This window comes from Chelonoidis abingdonii, chromosome 2, assembly GCF_003597395.2.
Source record: "Chelonoidis abingdonii isolate Lonesome George chromosome 2, CheloAbing_2.0, whole genome shotgun sequence".
Classification (NCBI taxonomy): Eukaryota; Metazoa; Chordata; order Testudines; family Testudinidae; genus Chelonoidis; species Chelonoidis abingdonii.
This window is the reverse complement of record NC_133770.1, coordinates 52,218,414-52,232,265: the sequence shown is the minus strand read 5'-3', so window position 1 is coordinate 52,232,265 and position 13,852 is coordinate 52,218,414. Positions and strand designations below refer to the sequence as shown.

The 13,852-nt window shown below is 41.5% G+C and overlaps 1 protein-coding gene across 1 annotated transcript; it reads left to right on the top strand.

Annotated features, from left to right (window-relative positions):
* The first annotated feature begins 3,122 nt into the window (after nt 1–3,122).
* SEM1 (SEM1 26S proteasome subunit) lies at nt 3,123–11,252 on the top strand. The gene is made up of 3 exons (XM_032766166.2): nt 3,123–3,304; nt 8,981–9,074; nt 11,059–11,252. The coding sequence occupies exons 1-3, from the start codon at nt 3,229–3,231 to the stop codon at nt 11,099–11,101; spliced, it is 213 nt and encodes a 70-aa protein (XP_032622057.1). The 5' UTR covers nt 3,123–3,228; the 3' UTR covers nt 11,102–11,252.
* Nucleotides 11,253–13,852: the final 2,600 nt, after the last annotated feature.

Here is a 13,852-nt window from a genome sequence, read left to right as displayed (position 1 = left end):
CCAGTGTGTTCCCTGAGAGCCCCCAGGACTGATTTTGACTGGGGCAGCCGTATTTCTTCTTGGAGGCACTAGCTGCAGTGCGACATCTCCACATCCCCTTCTCGGCTGCAAAAACCAGAGTCTAGCCCTATAGAAGTTTAGAACTCTGAGCCCTTTTATACCAGGGCTTGAATTTGGCCCTGAATAATATGATCATAGGTATTTGTAAGGTTCCTGTCATGTTGGAATCTAAGTGCTTTATGGCTTTGTCTTGCACTCTCTGGGGTAGGGTAGGACATTTATTTTTCCAAGGGTCCTGGCTCACAAGGACATCTGCAGAAAGGGGCTGGGGAATGATAAAGCAAAGTTCCAGTAAATCTGTGAATGGCTTCTTCATATTATTTTATTAAACAGGAGTGCCCATAAATTTCATCATAGAATCAGTCTTTCCATCACATAAAATTTGACCATGCAGTCAGACCTTCCATCTAATAAAAAGAGCTAATGGCTTGTGCTCATATTTGTTTTTTCCACTTTTCCCTAAACTCTGACCACATACCAGAACATGCTCACACAAGTTTGAAACTGAACTACATATAAGTTCCCACCTCAGTTCTTGCTCATAATTTTCTAAATCTAGGACACAGTGTAAATAACCCAGCTGTGCAAATCATTGTCTCATGAATCAGCCTCTCAGTGTTCAACGAAAAACTCAACAACCTGGCAATACTGTTAAGGCAAGTGAAGTGATTGCCTAGAGAGAAGACATCAGAGCCACCACATGCACAAACTTGTCCTTACCAGTAGGCAGTGAACTTTGCCTTGCTCTAAATCAGCAGCAGAATCCACAATGATGACAAATGAATGTTACTTTATGGTACCCTATATATGTATCACTTATTTTTCACATAGCAGCCTAACTCATTTTATATTTTATATTCATCCTCTTCTTCACGCTGTTTCCCTGCCTCTGCTGTGATACACAATGGAAGTTAATGATCAAAAATTAGACCTAGGTTTTGAAATACTGTTAAAATACTGGAGGAAAAAATAGGGATAGATAGGATGGAGAATCAGTGACTATAAGTAATATAGTCATATTGAAGATAACTGTTATAAAGAGAGACTGTAGAGAGAAAGTATGTATCTGTATTGAGATATAGGAGGAGGCTTGAATACTTTAATCTGTTACTGTGGCTGTAGCAGACAATAGATTTATTTTACCTACATTATTGAAAACATGTTTGACTTTTTCCATACAATATATCTTCTCTCTCTCAGTTGCAGTCAGTGCTACATTTCAACTAACTCCTGCTGCATCCGACTTCATGTTAAAGTGATAAATCTCACTCCCTGCCAGCAGCTGCAGTGGGTAGTTCACCAAATCCAATCAGTTGCCCTCCGGTTCTGTAACTGTAGAATACATTTATGGAAAGGGGAGAGCAATACAGTTATAGACATATGACATTTTATGACCTCCTCTCTTACTTACACTCTGCAAGGATTCAGCTAAGGCTCAACCACTAGCAATTTGTTCTCAGAAGCTGAAGTGAAAAAAAGTCATGACTCAACTCCACCCCATTGTGGACAGGCATTACAGCACAGAATAAGATCTGTAAGTCAGGCTTTGTTTGGAGGCTCCTCCAGTACTTAAACACAATGACACTTACAGAGTTGTAAAAATGAAAAAAAAAATGGGGACCTAATGGGGATGTCAGAGCTGGCAGCAATGGAGGTAATAAAGATGGCAGTGGGGAAAGGGAGGAAGAGATAGTGATGGCAGTGAGGGAGGAGAGGGGATAGGAATGGCAAAGCTGGAGGGAACGGATATAAAGATGTCAGGAGAGAAAGGATGAGGAGAATGGGAATACTAGGAAGAGAGGGCTGGGATGATAGGGATGGCATTAGAAGAGGGGAGAGGACAGGGTGGCAAAGAAAATCATCAGGTGACGTGGATGAGGATGGCAGTAGGAAGAGGAAAGGAAGTGATGGTGACAGATGGCTGTTGGAGAGGGATGAATAGGAAGGCAGTGAGGAGGGAAGTGATGATGGTGAGAGCATTGGGGGAGGCACCACTGGGAGGGGGAAGCGGCAGTGGTGGGAAGGCATGAGGGAGGGAAGGGGGATGGTGAGAGCAGTGGGGGAGGTGGAGGCAGTGGATGAGAGGAAGAAGCAGTGATGGTGATCGTGGGAAGGCAGTAAGGAGGAAAGGGTAATGGTGGGAGCAGTGGGGGAGGAGGCAGCAGTGGCACAGGGGAAGGAGTGTGATGGGAAGGCAGTAGGGAGCGAAGGGGGGATGGTGGGAGCAATGGAGAATGAGGAGCAGTGGTGGAAAGGCAGCAGGGAGGGGTGGTGGGAGCAGGGGAGGAGCAGTGGGGGCAGTGGCTTGAATGTAATAGGGAGAGAAGCAAGGCTAATGGGATAAGAGAGAGGATTGGGCACTGGGAGAGAGGAGGACGATGGGACTGGCCCTGTGCGAGAGGAGGGGGAGAAGAGGGCCCGGGGATGATGAGGACGGCAGTGCGTGAGAGGGGAGGAGAGGGAGGAGGACGATGCCATTAGCACTGCAGGAGAGGGAGGAGGACGACAGGGGCTGGCAGTGCGGGGGGGGGGAGGGCACGGGGAGGATGGGGCTGGCAGTGTGGAGAGGAGGTGGAGGATGACACTGGCAGTGCGGAGAGGAGAGGGCACGGGGAGGTTGGGGCCAGCAATGCGGGAGGGGGGAGGAGGATGAGGCCGGCAGTGCGGGGTGGGAGGGTGAACGCAGGAAGATGGGGTTGGCAGTGCGGGAGGGGGGAGAATAGGGAGGCAGTGCGGGAGGGGAGGGAGGAGAAGGATGGCGCTGGCAGCGCGGAGCGGGGGAGGGGGAGGAGAGGAGAAGGCGAGGGGAGTACGGGGTCGGCAGTGCGGGAGGAGCGGAGGCTGGGAGCGGGAGGTGGGACGAAGAGGATGGGGCCGGCATTGCGGGAGGGGAGGGAAGAGGCTGGGCCTGGCAGAGCGGAGGCGGGATGATGGGGCCGGCAGTGCGGGATGGGGGGAAAGCGGCCAGGGCGCTGTAGGGGGAAGTCGATAGTGGTGTATGGGGAGCGGGTGGGGGAGACAGTGATTTGGACTAGTCGGCGGACTCCGTTATTACGCATGCGCCGTTCCTCTCGCTGATTCCGCCAGCATCCCGTCATGCCCCACGGGGCAGTCGAGACGGAGCCTCCAAGCCAGGTCGGACGGTAGAGCGGCAGCAGCAGGCCGACCATGTCCGAGAAGAAGCAGCCCGTGGACCTGGGGCTCCTGGAGGAGGATGACGAGTTCGAGGAGTTCCCGGCGGAAGGTGACGGCGGCGGCCCGAGGCTGGCGCGCGCTGGCGCTAGGGCAGGGGGTGGGGAGGCCCGTGTGGCCGGGCTGCGCGAGGGGGGACAGGCTCGGCCCCGACCTCCCCACCGCTGCCGGTCTTAGCCCGCGAGGGGTGGGGAGAGCGCTCCCCTCCCTGTGTCGCCGAGTCGGGCCCATGGGCCGAGCCTTTCACGCGGGCTGCCCGGCCCCATGGGCAGTAAGGGGGCACCGGGGGCGGGTCGAGTAGCTGGCATCTCTCGCTGGGAGCCTGCCTGCGGCTTGCCGCGCGACCGGGAGGCGTCCAGTTGCAGCAAAAAAAGAAAAACCAACAACCACCTGTTTTGGCTAACTTGTTAACCGGAATGACTCTGTGAACTCGGGCTAATCTGCCTGTCATGCTTAGAGACCAGTTTATTCTGCCAAATACTGAACGGTATCACAACACTGTCTGTGGATGTTAAACTCTGGAAAACTAATCGTTGCTTATGAATATTTTAAGTTTATTAGGGAATAACGCAAAACACACCTGTCAAGCATGTAGCTATATTTGGTGAAAGGCGTTCTTGAGCCTGCACTTGCATTTTCTCTAATTAGAAAGTTTGGCTATCATTTATATTTACTAAACTTTGTTGCTGAAGAAATTCATCAACATTCCAAATAGAGATCCTCAGGGCTACAACAGAGATATGAAGAACATAGGGAAAGGGGGAAATGATATATTGGTAGTTAACTTACAGTTGTTGGGAAGAATGCCCATTTTTCCATAGAGGCAAAATCGGAGTAATTCAGCACCCCCCTTCTTCCGCCTTCCCCCCAGCAGGTACTTAAAGATGTAGAAGCAAGTGATGTAGTGATTAGTCTTTCTCCATATTTGTAATCCAGTCTATAATAGCTGCAAAGTAAATCTTTCATTAAAAAGGTATCATTCTCATTCCTGCACACAAGTCAGGGCACTATAACCTTTCTTTTGTTGTTTAAGTTTTTGCTACAACTGCCCCTGTATACCTGAACTAATTTGTTTCATGTTTCTGGACTTCATTAGAATTGCTTGATTTTGCCATTATGCACAAAATGATTAAGAACAAATACTAAGAAAAAATTCCTAGTTCCAGACAAACCAAATTATTGAATGTGAGGGATATAAAATGGGGTAATGTGGGAAGGTAATAAAAGGACTCAATTACAGTAGTGGATATCAGCTTTATCTTAAAGACTAAATCTTGACACACAAACTCCACTGCTGTTTTGATAGTTACAAAGCTAGTCAATAAAGGGAATATGTGTCCTTTCTGCATTTTACTAAAGTATTTTATATGTGCAAAGACAGAATTATAAATAAAAAAGTTTCCCTTACAGTCTGGTAAATAAAAATGTCCTGCCCTAGATTTAATCTTGGAAGTCTTCAGAATAGAGCATGATTGTCAATTTCCTTCAAACCCTTGCAAGTTTTAGTGGTTAAAGGGATGGCTTGTATTAGTGAATGAAGGGAATTGCTGATGGAGTATTCAAACTGGGGTCCGCAAGGGTACTCCAAGGGCTCCACTGGCCCTGCTGATCAACTTCTCCCCCCCCCCCCTCCTGCACGCTGGGAAAGAGCTGTTCAGCGCCATGCAGGAGGTCCTGGGAGGGAGGGGGAGGAGCAGGGATGGGGCACGCTCAGGGGAGGAGGTGAAATCATGTCCAGGGCCAGTAGCCTTACTGATCAACTCCCTCTTCCTCCCAGTGCCTCCTGCATGCCAGGAAACAACTGTTCAGTGGCATTCAGGAGGCACTGGTTGGGGGGAGAGAGGGAGGAAGGGAGGGGGAGGAGCGGGGATGGGGTGCACAACATGAAACAAATTAGTTCAGGTACACAGGTGGGGATGGGGTGCACTTGGGGGAGAGGACGGGGAAGAGTAGGGGCAAGGGTGGAACAGGGGCAGGAAGAGGTGGGATGCGGATGGGGGTCTTGGGGGAAGGGGTGGAGTGAGGGCAGGGCCAAGAGCTGAGTGGAGGGGCTTGGGGGTCCACAAATTTTTTTAAAATAAAAATGGGGACCATCGGGTTACTAAAAATTAAGAACTACTAGTGTAGATCATGGTGGGTAGGGATGTTCACAGTATTTGCTATGCTATCTTATCTTCCTTGTACTTGTCATAGCTTTATGAGTTCCGGATATATCAAATAAGCGTTGTCAAATATAGTATTTCCAGTTAGAAAGAGAAACATGTTATTGTAATTGTTGTATTAACTGGTTAGATGAACTGAGAAGATAATAGGAGGCTTATTTAGAGAAAACTTCTGGGAGGGAAAAAGGAAGACTTCTTACTACTTGATCTCCCCTTCCCCCTTTAAGTGTGAATTAAATGACTTGGGATGGTGAGGAATCTATGCACTATAAATATTGAACTGGACAAATATGGCCACTAAAAATGAATGTTTCAGATTTTATTTCTGAAAGTCTCAAACCACACCCTCACACAGGGAGAAAACTAGGAGTTGGTGGACCTTTCTGAATACTTGAGTTTTCCTGTATCTCTGCAATAACCTAACTGACCTTCCTTGAAATCCTCTTTAACTGCCACAGTAGAAAAAGAACCAGATATCAGAACCTGACTGATAAATTTAAGAAAACAATATAATAGAAAAATCAAAACATTTCAAATTTAAGGATGAGGGTGGTTATTTGGACACCACATTGTTCTCCTTAGATTATGGTAATATACCTATAAACCAAATGAGGTGAAATCCTCTTACTGAATGTGGATATACTATTTGTTAAACATCCTAAGTTTTAAGAAATTCTGAAAATGTTTCGTACAGGACATTAGTATTTTTATCAAAAAAGTAACTCCAGACTCTCCTTCAGTTTGTGACTGAAGTTTGATGTAGATGTTAACTATTGAAATACATTTTAAAAATCATTCTTAATATATTGTCTGCTGATTAAGCACTAAAGGCTTCTTGATGTAGCTTGCAGAAAACCCCCCAAACCACCCCAACCTATAAAGCAGTCATTAAACCTTCCAGTAAGATATTGGTGTTGAGATATCATAAAGAATGTTCAGAACTACTATTTGAGTATTTTCTTTTTATTGCTTAATAAAAAAATTGGATAAATATTTGATTATAAAAACTTTTTACTAAAATTATCTCAAACTGTGAATCTTCCAAGTTATAGTACATCTCTATGCAGCAGTACATGTTAGAGTTCTGTTACGTCTGATACAGGGAAATTAGGTAATGAAAACTTGTGTTAAATCATAATAAAAATTACATTACACAAGCATTCTTTACTTCTTTAATTCCTACGTCAACTCAGTTTCAAGAAATAATTATACCAAAATGTTAAGTATCTGAAACAGATGTTTTCTATCTTTATGGAGTGTTTCATTTGAAGTTTAGTATGATACGATGTATGGTATAATATGAATTAGTCACTTTTGACTTCTGTGATCCTTTTCAGTGGTATAAAATCATATGGCTTTTGGTATTGTAGAGCTGAGTACAAAAACCTATTTTGTTTTCATTTTTGAAGTGTAGAACACACAACGCGGTGATCAGAATATTAAAATACTTTTCTAAGACTCCCATCACCACTAGTTTGTCAAAATAGATTTTGTAACTTTAGTTTATAGTAATAATACTTAATGGTAGTCGACTCTCAAAAACATTTTTGATACTTCCAAATCCCAGATAATGCTATATCATTTTTTACTTTTATCCAGTCACAGGCATATAATGTAACTGGAATAATAACTTCAGTACACAAGCCTAGTATATAGTGTCAACATACAAATAGTTTAAAGTCTTGTAGCTACAGGAATAAGAGCATAATTTAGGCTTTTTTTTATCACTTTCATCTGTTTTTCACCCAGTTTAATGTGGAGGAGATCTTAGCCCTGCTTCTTGAAGCATGATGCAGGCTTTCATGAGTAAAGAAGTGTCAGTCTGTCTGACAAGGATCCTTTTACGGTTGAACCTCTCAGAGCCATTATGCCTGATTGTACCATCTCAAATCATTTGAGACTCTTGTCACCAATTAATATAATGCCTGAATTCTGGGTCAGTTTTTACCCTACAAAAGCACATTTTTATTTGTTGTGGAATGCGTGTATCTTTGAAATATAAATACAGTAAATGAAATAGTTGATATAATACTATTTTATAGTCTTTGTAAGAACATTACATTTGAATGTTAAATGCACTGTGTGTAAATTAAAATTAAGTTTATTGTAAGCAGTGCTGAATTAAGGCCCTTTCCTCCCTTGTAACTCAGTTTCATTGTGAATTGAATGTGATTATCCTAGTGAAAAAGACAATAGATTAATTAGTTATTTCTTTTGCATTATTATTAGTAGTAATAGTATTACCATAGTCCCTAGGAGCCCTATTAATGGACCAGGACTACATTGTGCAAGGCACTGTACAAATACAGTATAAACCCTCAGGGGGGGTTTCTCTTCTCTTCCCATCCCGTTTTTTCTTTCTCTAGTTTCTGCGGGGTCTCCAGCCCAGCCCTTCCACATATAAAGTATGCATTCTGTAGATTGCGAAGCTAAATCTTAGTCGCTTATCTTTGGCATCAAATTATTTACACGTGTGGCTAGCTAGGAATGAATACTTCTATTCCTGCAGTTCTCAAATTTTTCCATACTGTGACCACATTACAATAGGAAAAAGTTTCGGGACCTCTCTTTTCCCTATACACAAAGAGAGGAAGGGTGAATGCAGCCCACCTGGATCTGTTTGTGACCCTCCCACAGTCAGTTTCCTTTTGTTATGGACTTATATGTACAATGCTATTCTGGTGGTTGCTGGAAAGCTTTGGTTTTTCTGGGTTGGTTAGAAAGCTGACTGTAAATTACGGTGGGACGCAACACATTCAAAACCATTTGTGGGTTGGGGAGGAGCACTGCAATGTTCTCAATTTTAATATTTTTAAAACTAATATTGCCAGGTAATCTTATAAATCTGTACCATGGGTGTGAAATATGAAAAATATATTCCCTACCATGAGCCTTTTTGGTGTTTCAGGAGAACTTGCTTCACATGCAATGCTTTGCTACTTTTCTGCATTAATAAAAGGAGCAAAACCAGTTTCCAAGTGCAAGACAAGGTGACACTTCTGCCTGTCATCAATGTTGCAATACTGAGCAAAGCTTGCAATTTACTTTTCTGGTTATCGTTACTTCTGCAGCTGTAGAATAATGCAAAACTTTGCCTATATGAAAAATAGAACTGGTAGCTTTAAAAGTAAAGGGAAGGATTAAAAATAATGTGAAGCTACTTATTGTATAACTGTAGTTGCATACCGTTCTTGTTTTAGTTTCAGATTTTCTACTACATAAGTTATTTGTAATTTCAGTATTTTGTATAAGAAGAAATGGAAGGTCTAAATGGATTGAGTAAAGGAGTTTTTTTGAGTTTTCTTGGGAATAAAAGCACTCAACATTTAAAGTTAATATTTTCATGCAACCCTGAGGAATTGCAGACTTTCTAAAAGTCTTTAGACATATTAATGGAAACCAGGTAATATGTTGCCTTCTATATTTTTGCTATATTGTTAGATATTTTCTGTGAGTGATCTTTTTTAATTAATATCCACATTATGGACAAATAATCCTGGAATCCAGAACATTAATCTTATAGCACAACATAAAAGATTTAGACTTTGTCTGTTTTCTGTCCTTAGACTGGGCTGGTTTAGATGAAGATGAAGATGCACATGTCTGGGAAGACAATTGGGATGATGACAATGTAGAAGATGACTTCTCCAATCAGTTAAGGTAATCTTGGAGTTCAATTTACAGTTAGAAGTTGAACAGAAATCTTTCAGTCTGTAGTTTGTAGTTGGGTGGAATCTGTGACTTTAAGAAAAATGTTCAGTTTAAAAAAAAAAAAATTTTTGAAAGAAAAACATGAGTAAATCTCTACTTAATTGCCCCAAAGAGTTTTTTAAGAGCGGCATTTGCTGTCATAACCCAACAAGCCTTACTACTGGTGACCAGCCCCTGTACTTTAGTGTCAATGCTATAAACACTGAAATAACCCTCAGTTACTTCTCTGTGTGTGTGTAATGATTAGAGTGCAGTAGGAAACAGCTTTCTCATCCTGTAAAATTTTACAGGATTTCAAAAACTTCCCATTCTGAATTGAGAAACCTTTCTAGACAGAAGACTTGTCAATACTGAGATGTTCCCACAAAAAGTTTCCTTGTAATGAGAAGTTGTCTTCCGCAAAGAGCCATTAAGTGAAGCAATTCCTGGCCAGTTCTACTGGCAGTCATAGACTTTATTACGGGGGGGGGGAAATTACCAAAGTAAATTTTTAAAATATAAAAATATCTATGGGCAGGAGCTGAGCACTTCTAATCCAATTGTTTAACCCTCCTTTCTGTAGGTCACATAGTTCAGTTAATCTTTTACTGATGCCTAACTGTAGTTTAAGGAGTTTGAATCATCAATACAAACTTGTGCTTTATCACTAATCCCTCCATACATTGTACACATAACCAAATATCTGTAATGTAGCCTGATTTGAAACAGTTACTGGACTGACTCCCTTGTTTTAGACACAAAGTTAAGGTGAGCCTCAGGTAGTGGGTATCAATGTAAATCCTGTTTGTGTAATTGCTTATTGTCAACTTGAAACTACTTTTCAACTTAATTGCAGGTCTTAAATATATTACCACTCTAAAGACTGTGGGTGTCAACAGTATTACAGGAATCCTCAGTGTGGCAGAAAATTCTGTATGAGAAAGTTCAATACATGACACTTTGGACTGTGAACACTACACCTTAATTACATCTTTTAGTAAAGTATTCATAATCTGTCCTCATCTCTGTATTTAAATTAAAGACTCCAGTCTGAGGTTGGAACAGCATTCCTCTACCACAATCCACTGACTATCCCTGTTATGTTTAAGCCATCCTGAAATACAGCTGACTTGAGCGTCCTTAAAATAAATCTTACATTTTAGTAATGAAAATCCATCCTTGCTCCTTGTTTGGGTCAACAAAGATTGAGTGATTCATTCTGTCTATTCAGATAACCTTCTTATCTAAACTATCACAATAATTCATCAGTCAAAACAAGTTGGGTGGAAGTCGTGCCTGTGTAAGAACTGCAGAATCAGAACTTTTGTGTTCATTTGGGCTCCGATTCAAAGTATAAACACACACCTAATTTTAAGCATGTATAATCCTATTGAAGTCAGTGGACTACGTACAAGATTAAGGACCTTTTATATATTAAGAATCAAAGATGCTATACTGATGAGTGCAGTGTCAAAACTGGTTAAGTTTTTGCTTTGCAAAAATAATTTTAGCTTTGTTCCTAGATGGTTGGTCACCTTTTAAAATAAATAAATAAAAATCTGCACTAGTAACAGAGTTAATTGTGCATAAGGAAGTCTGGTGAAGTCTACTGCATTATCATTTCTAATGAAGTTTTATTGACTTAAAAATGGGGTGAGGACCATAATTAAACAAGCCGTTGAATTTTTATCTGGGGTTCATATTCATGCTGAAAAGAGTGACTAAGCTGAAATCTAGAAGGAATGTAAAGCAAGTGAGGCCAAATGTGAATTGTTACACTTTTTATTTGTCCTTTTGTATCAAAAGTGACAGTAGCGTATTAGTATTTAATGTTTTCTTACCATATAATATTTAGGTTCTTGATTAACATTTGTCGTGGTTTAAAGAGCTTTGCAAATATCTGACAGTATTTTATTGTGCCTCAGTCATACTTCCTGTTCTTATTTTTATACAGAGCTGAACTAGAAAAACATGGATACAAGATGGAAACCTCATAGTTTTCAATGAAGATGGGATAATCTAAAATTGAACTGTAGATTGAATTGTTGAAAAAAGACAGGCTGGGACATGAGATGATACATTCAATCCATTATCAGTTTGCATTGATTTATTTTGGTTTTGTATAAATAATAAAAATTTTAATCTAAACACTTCTATATATCCAGTATTTTTTTAGCCTCTGTTTTATTGATGAGATATTTAAAAAAAAAAAAAATCAATCTTTATGTGGTTTGTGCAGCTGCATTTATGGTTTCTTATATGATGATGCTGATAATCTTTAAATAGCTGAAGCCTATCCCATTAAAATCAAAAGGAACAAAATAAGCATCAGTAAGAACAGAATTGAAAAATAGCAGACCCATGGTCTTGGGTGGATATAGACAAGATGCAAATGCAAGACGGAAATGCATTTAAAATTTGTTATATTCCAACAAAATGTGACTAAAATATATGAAAGCAATGCGTGTAGGCAGGGGGGAGTGAATACAGGATTAACAAATATTAATCTGTTAAAATATTAAGATTAATTTAAAAACATGTAATTTTTCTTTAGTTAATATGCTGGTGAGAGCTAGTTTGATAGCCCTGAAAGATAAAGGCTTCTCTAATCTAGAGGTAAGAACAATACAGAAAACTGAAGTGCACACTCCTCCAGCCCTGCTAGAGAGAGGACTTTTCTAGAGATCCTGTGAAGCAGTGACTTTGAAAAGGATTTGGGATCATGGTGGATAATCAACTGAACATGAACTCCCAATGTGATACAGTGGCCAAAAGGGCGAATGTGGTCCTTGAGTGCATAAATTGGGGAATCTTGAGTAGTAGTGGAGAAGTTATTTTACCTCTTTATTGGTCACTAGTGTGACCTGCTGCTAGAATCCTGTGTCCAGTTCTGGTACAACAATTAAGAAAGATGTTGATAAATTGGAGAGGCTTCAGAAACGAGTTATGAAAATGATTAAAGGATTAGAAAACCTGCCTATAGTAATAGACTCAAGAAGCTCAATCTATTTAGTTTAACAAAGAAAGTAAAGTGGTGTCTTGATCAGTCTATAAGTAGCTACATTGGAAACAAATATTTGATATTGGCCCCTTCAGTGTAGCAGACAAAGGTTTAGCATGATTCAGTGTTTAAACAAGGTTTGGAGATCTCAGCCTGCTTAGTACCATGGCAAACACACCATTAAAAATCTGTTTAACCTTATTAAAGATGCAGAAAAGGAGGAAAAAACATTTAAAATCTAAAGTATAAAATAAGGCCTTCATTTTAACAACATTCCTTGTTCCCTTTCCCTGGAGAGTTTTAAGAAGGAAAAGAGTCCTCATTTGACAGTCCCTTAGTTGAGACGAGCTGAAGCTGTCATTGTGGCTGATGTTATAGTCCAATCCAATTTCATCTCAGGTGGTGGTTGGAATTCCACAGGAGATGTTGGAGGTGGCCATGTCATCCGGGTCCTGCTCTGGTCAGTATATCTATCAGGATTACCAAGGTCCAGATCCCAGGAAACAGTGGGGGTGGCAGCCATGATGATGAAGCTCACTTCAGTAGCCTCCATCTGTTCTGTCCTTCCCTTCCCCACCACCCCCAAAGTCTCTCTCTTTAAGGAACCAAAAAAGGAATGATGGATGGAATAGCCCATCCTCTCGTTATTTTGTCTACCAATTAGGCCCACCAATTCTGTTTCATTAATTTCTGGTTCTCAATTTCTGTTTTTACCAAGAATGATTTCCACATAGTCCTTGACTGATAGCAGCATGGCTTTTTGTCTGGAATAATTTAGTCTCCCTGTCTGGTTCTCTTGCACCTGTCTATAACATTAATTATTGAAAACAACTTGACCTATTTTCCATTAACATTTGTTACTGTAACTTACTGTAACGTATGAACTTCACATACCTTTTACAATTAAGCTCACCATCAGGGTAAATCTGTAGGCCCAATTATTACAACAGAGGTTAGGGGAAGGGGAAGGGAGACGGATCTGATGAGGAGCATCCAGAGGGAGAACCAGGACTGGCAGGGAAAAGAGACTGGGATGATGAGTGTGGGGGAGGACACAGAGTGGATGAGGAGCCTAGGAGATTCAGACTGGGATCTGGATGCGTGTGCATGTGAATGGAGGCCAGGGTGGGGGAGATAGACACAGGAGAGGAGGAACTTGGACTGGCTGGTCAAGAAAACTGGGAGCAAGGACTTGGGAATTAGGGGGGTGTAGCTGGGGATAGCTGGGCAAGGAGACTGGGAGTCATTGAGGTGACTGGGACTGGTTTGGTGAGTGCAAGGGGGAGAGACTGGGAGTGACAAGAATTGAGACGAGAAACCGGAGGAGCGGAGATGGGCAGGCTACGGGGGGAGAATGGGACTGGGGCCAGGAGAGTTGATGATCCAAGACTGGACCGGGACAGATTGGAGGGTTCTGGGCAGAATCAATCAAGCTTGGGATGGACTGGGCAGAATTCTGTGCCCAATAAAGAACATCCCTTCAGTTTCCCCATTCCTTTGCTGTCAGCAAATATCTGTGAAACCCATTGACAATGTGTGTGCCTCATCCCTGTCTAGTGCAGGTTCACATAGAGGATAACCTACTAATGTTATGTTACTCCATTAGCTCAAGCAGCAGAGGTCTGTTTGATGGTTTCCAAGGTTCCAACCCTACTTGATGAATTATGTGACTGTCAATATGATGCCACATGATGGAATTGTGCTTTTTCAGTTTGCTTTTTCAAAAAAAAAAAAAATTACACACACA

What these genes read in the sequence shown, in the direction of transcription:
- SEM1 (XM_032766166.2), top strand. Translation starts at nt 3,229, where the DNA reads ATGTCCGAGAAGAAGCAGCCCGTGGACCTGGGGCTCCTGGAGGAGGAT. An exon ending in CGAGGAGTTCCCGGCGGAAG is followed by an intron (nt 3,305 to 8,980) that starts GTGACGGCGGCG and finishes TTCTGTCCTTAG; the next exon opens with ACTGGGCTGGTTTAGATGAA. An exon ending in GACTTCTCCAATCAGTTAAG is followed by an intron (nt 9,075 to 11,058) that starts GTAATCTTGGAG and finishes ATTTTTATACAG; the next exon opens with AGCTGAACTAGAAAAACATG.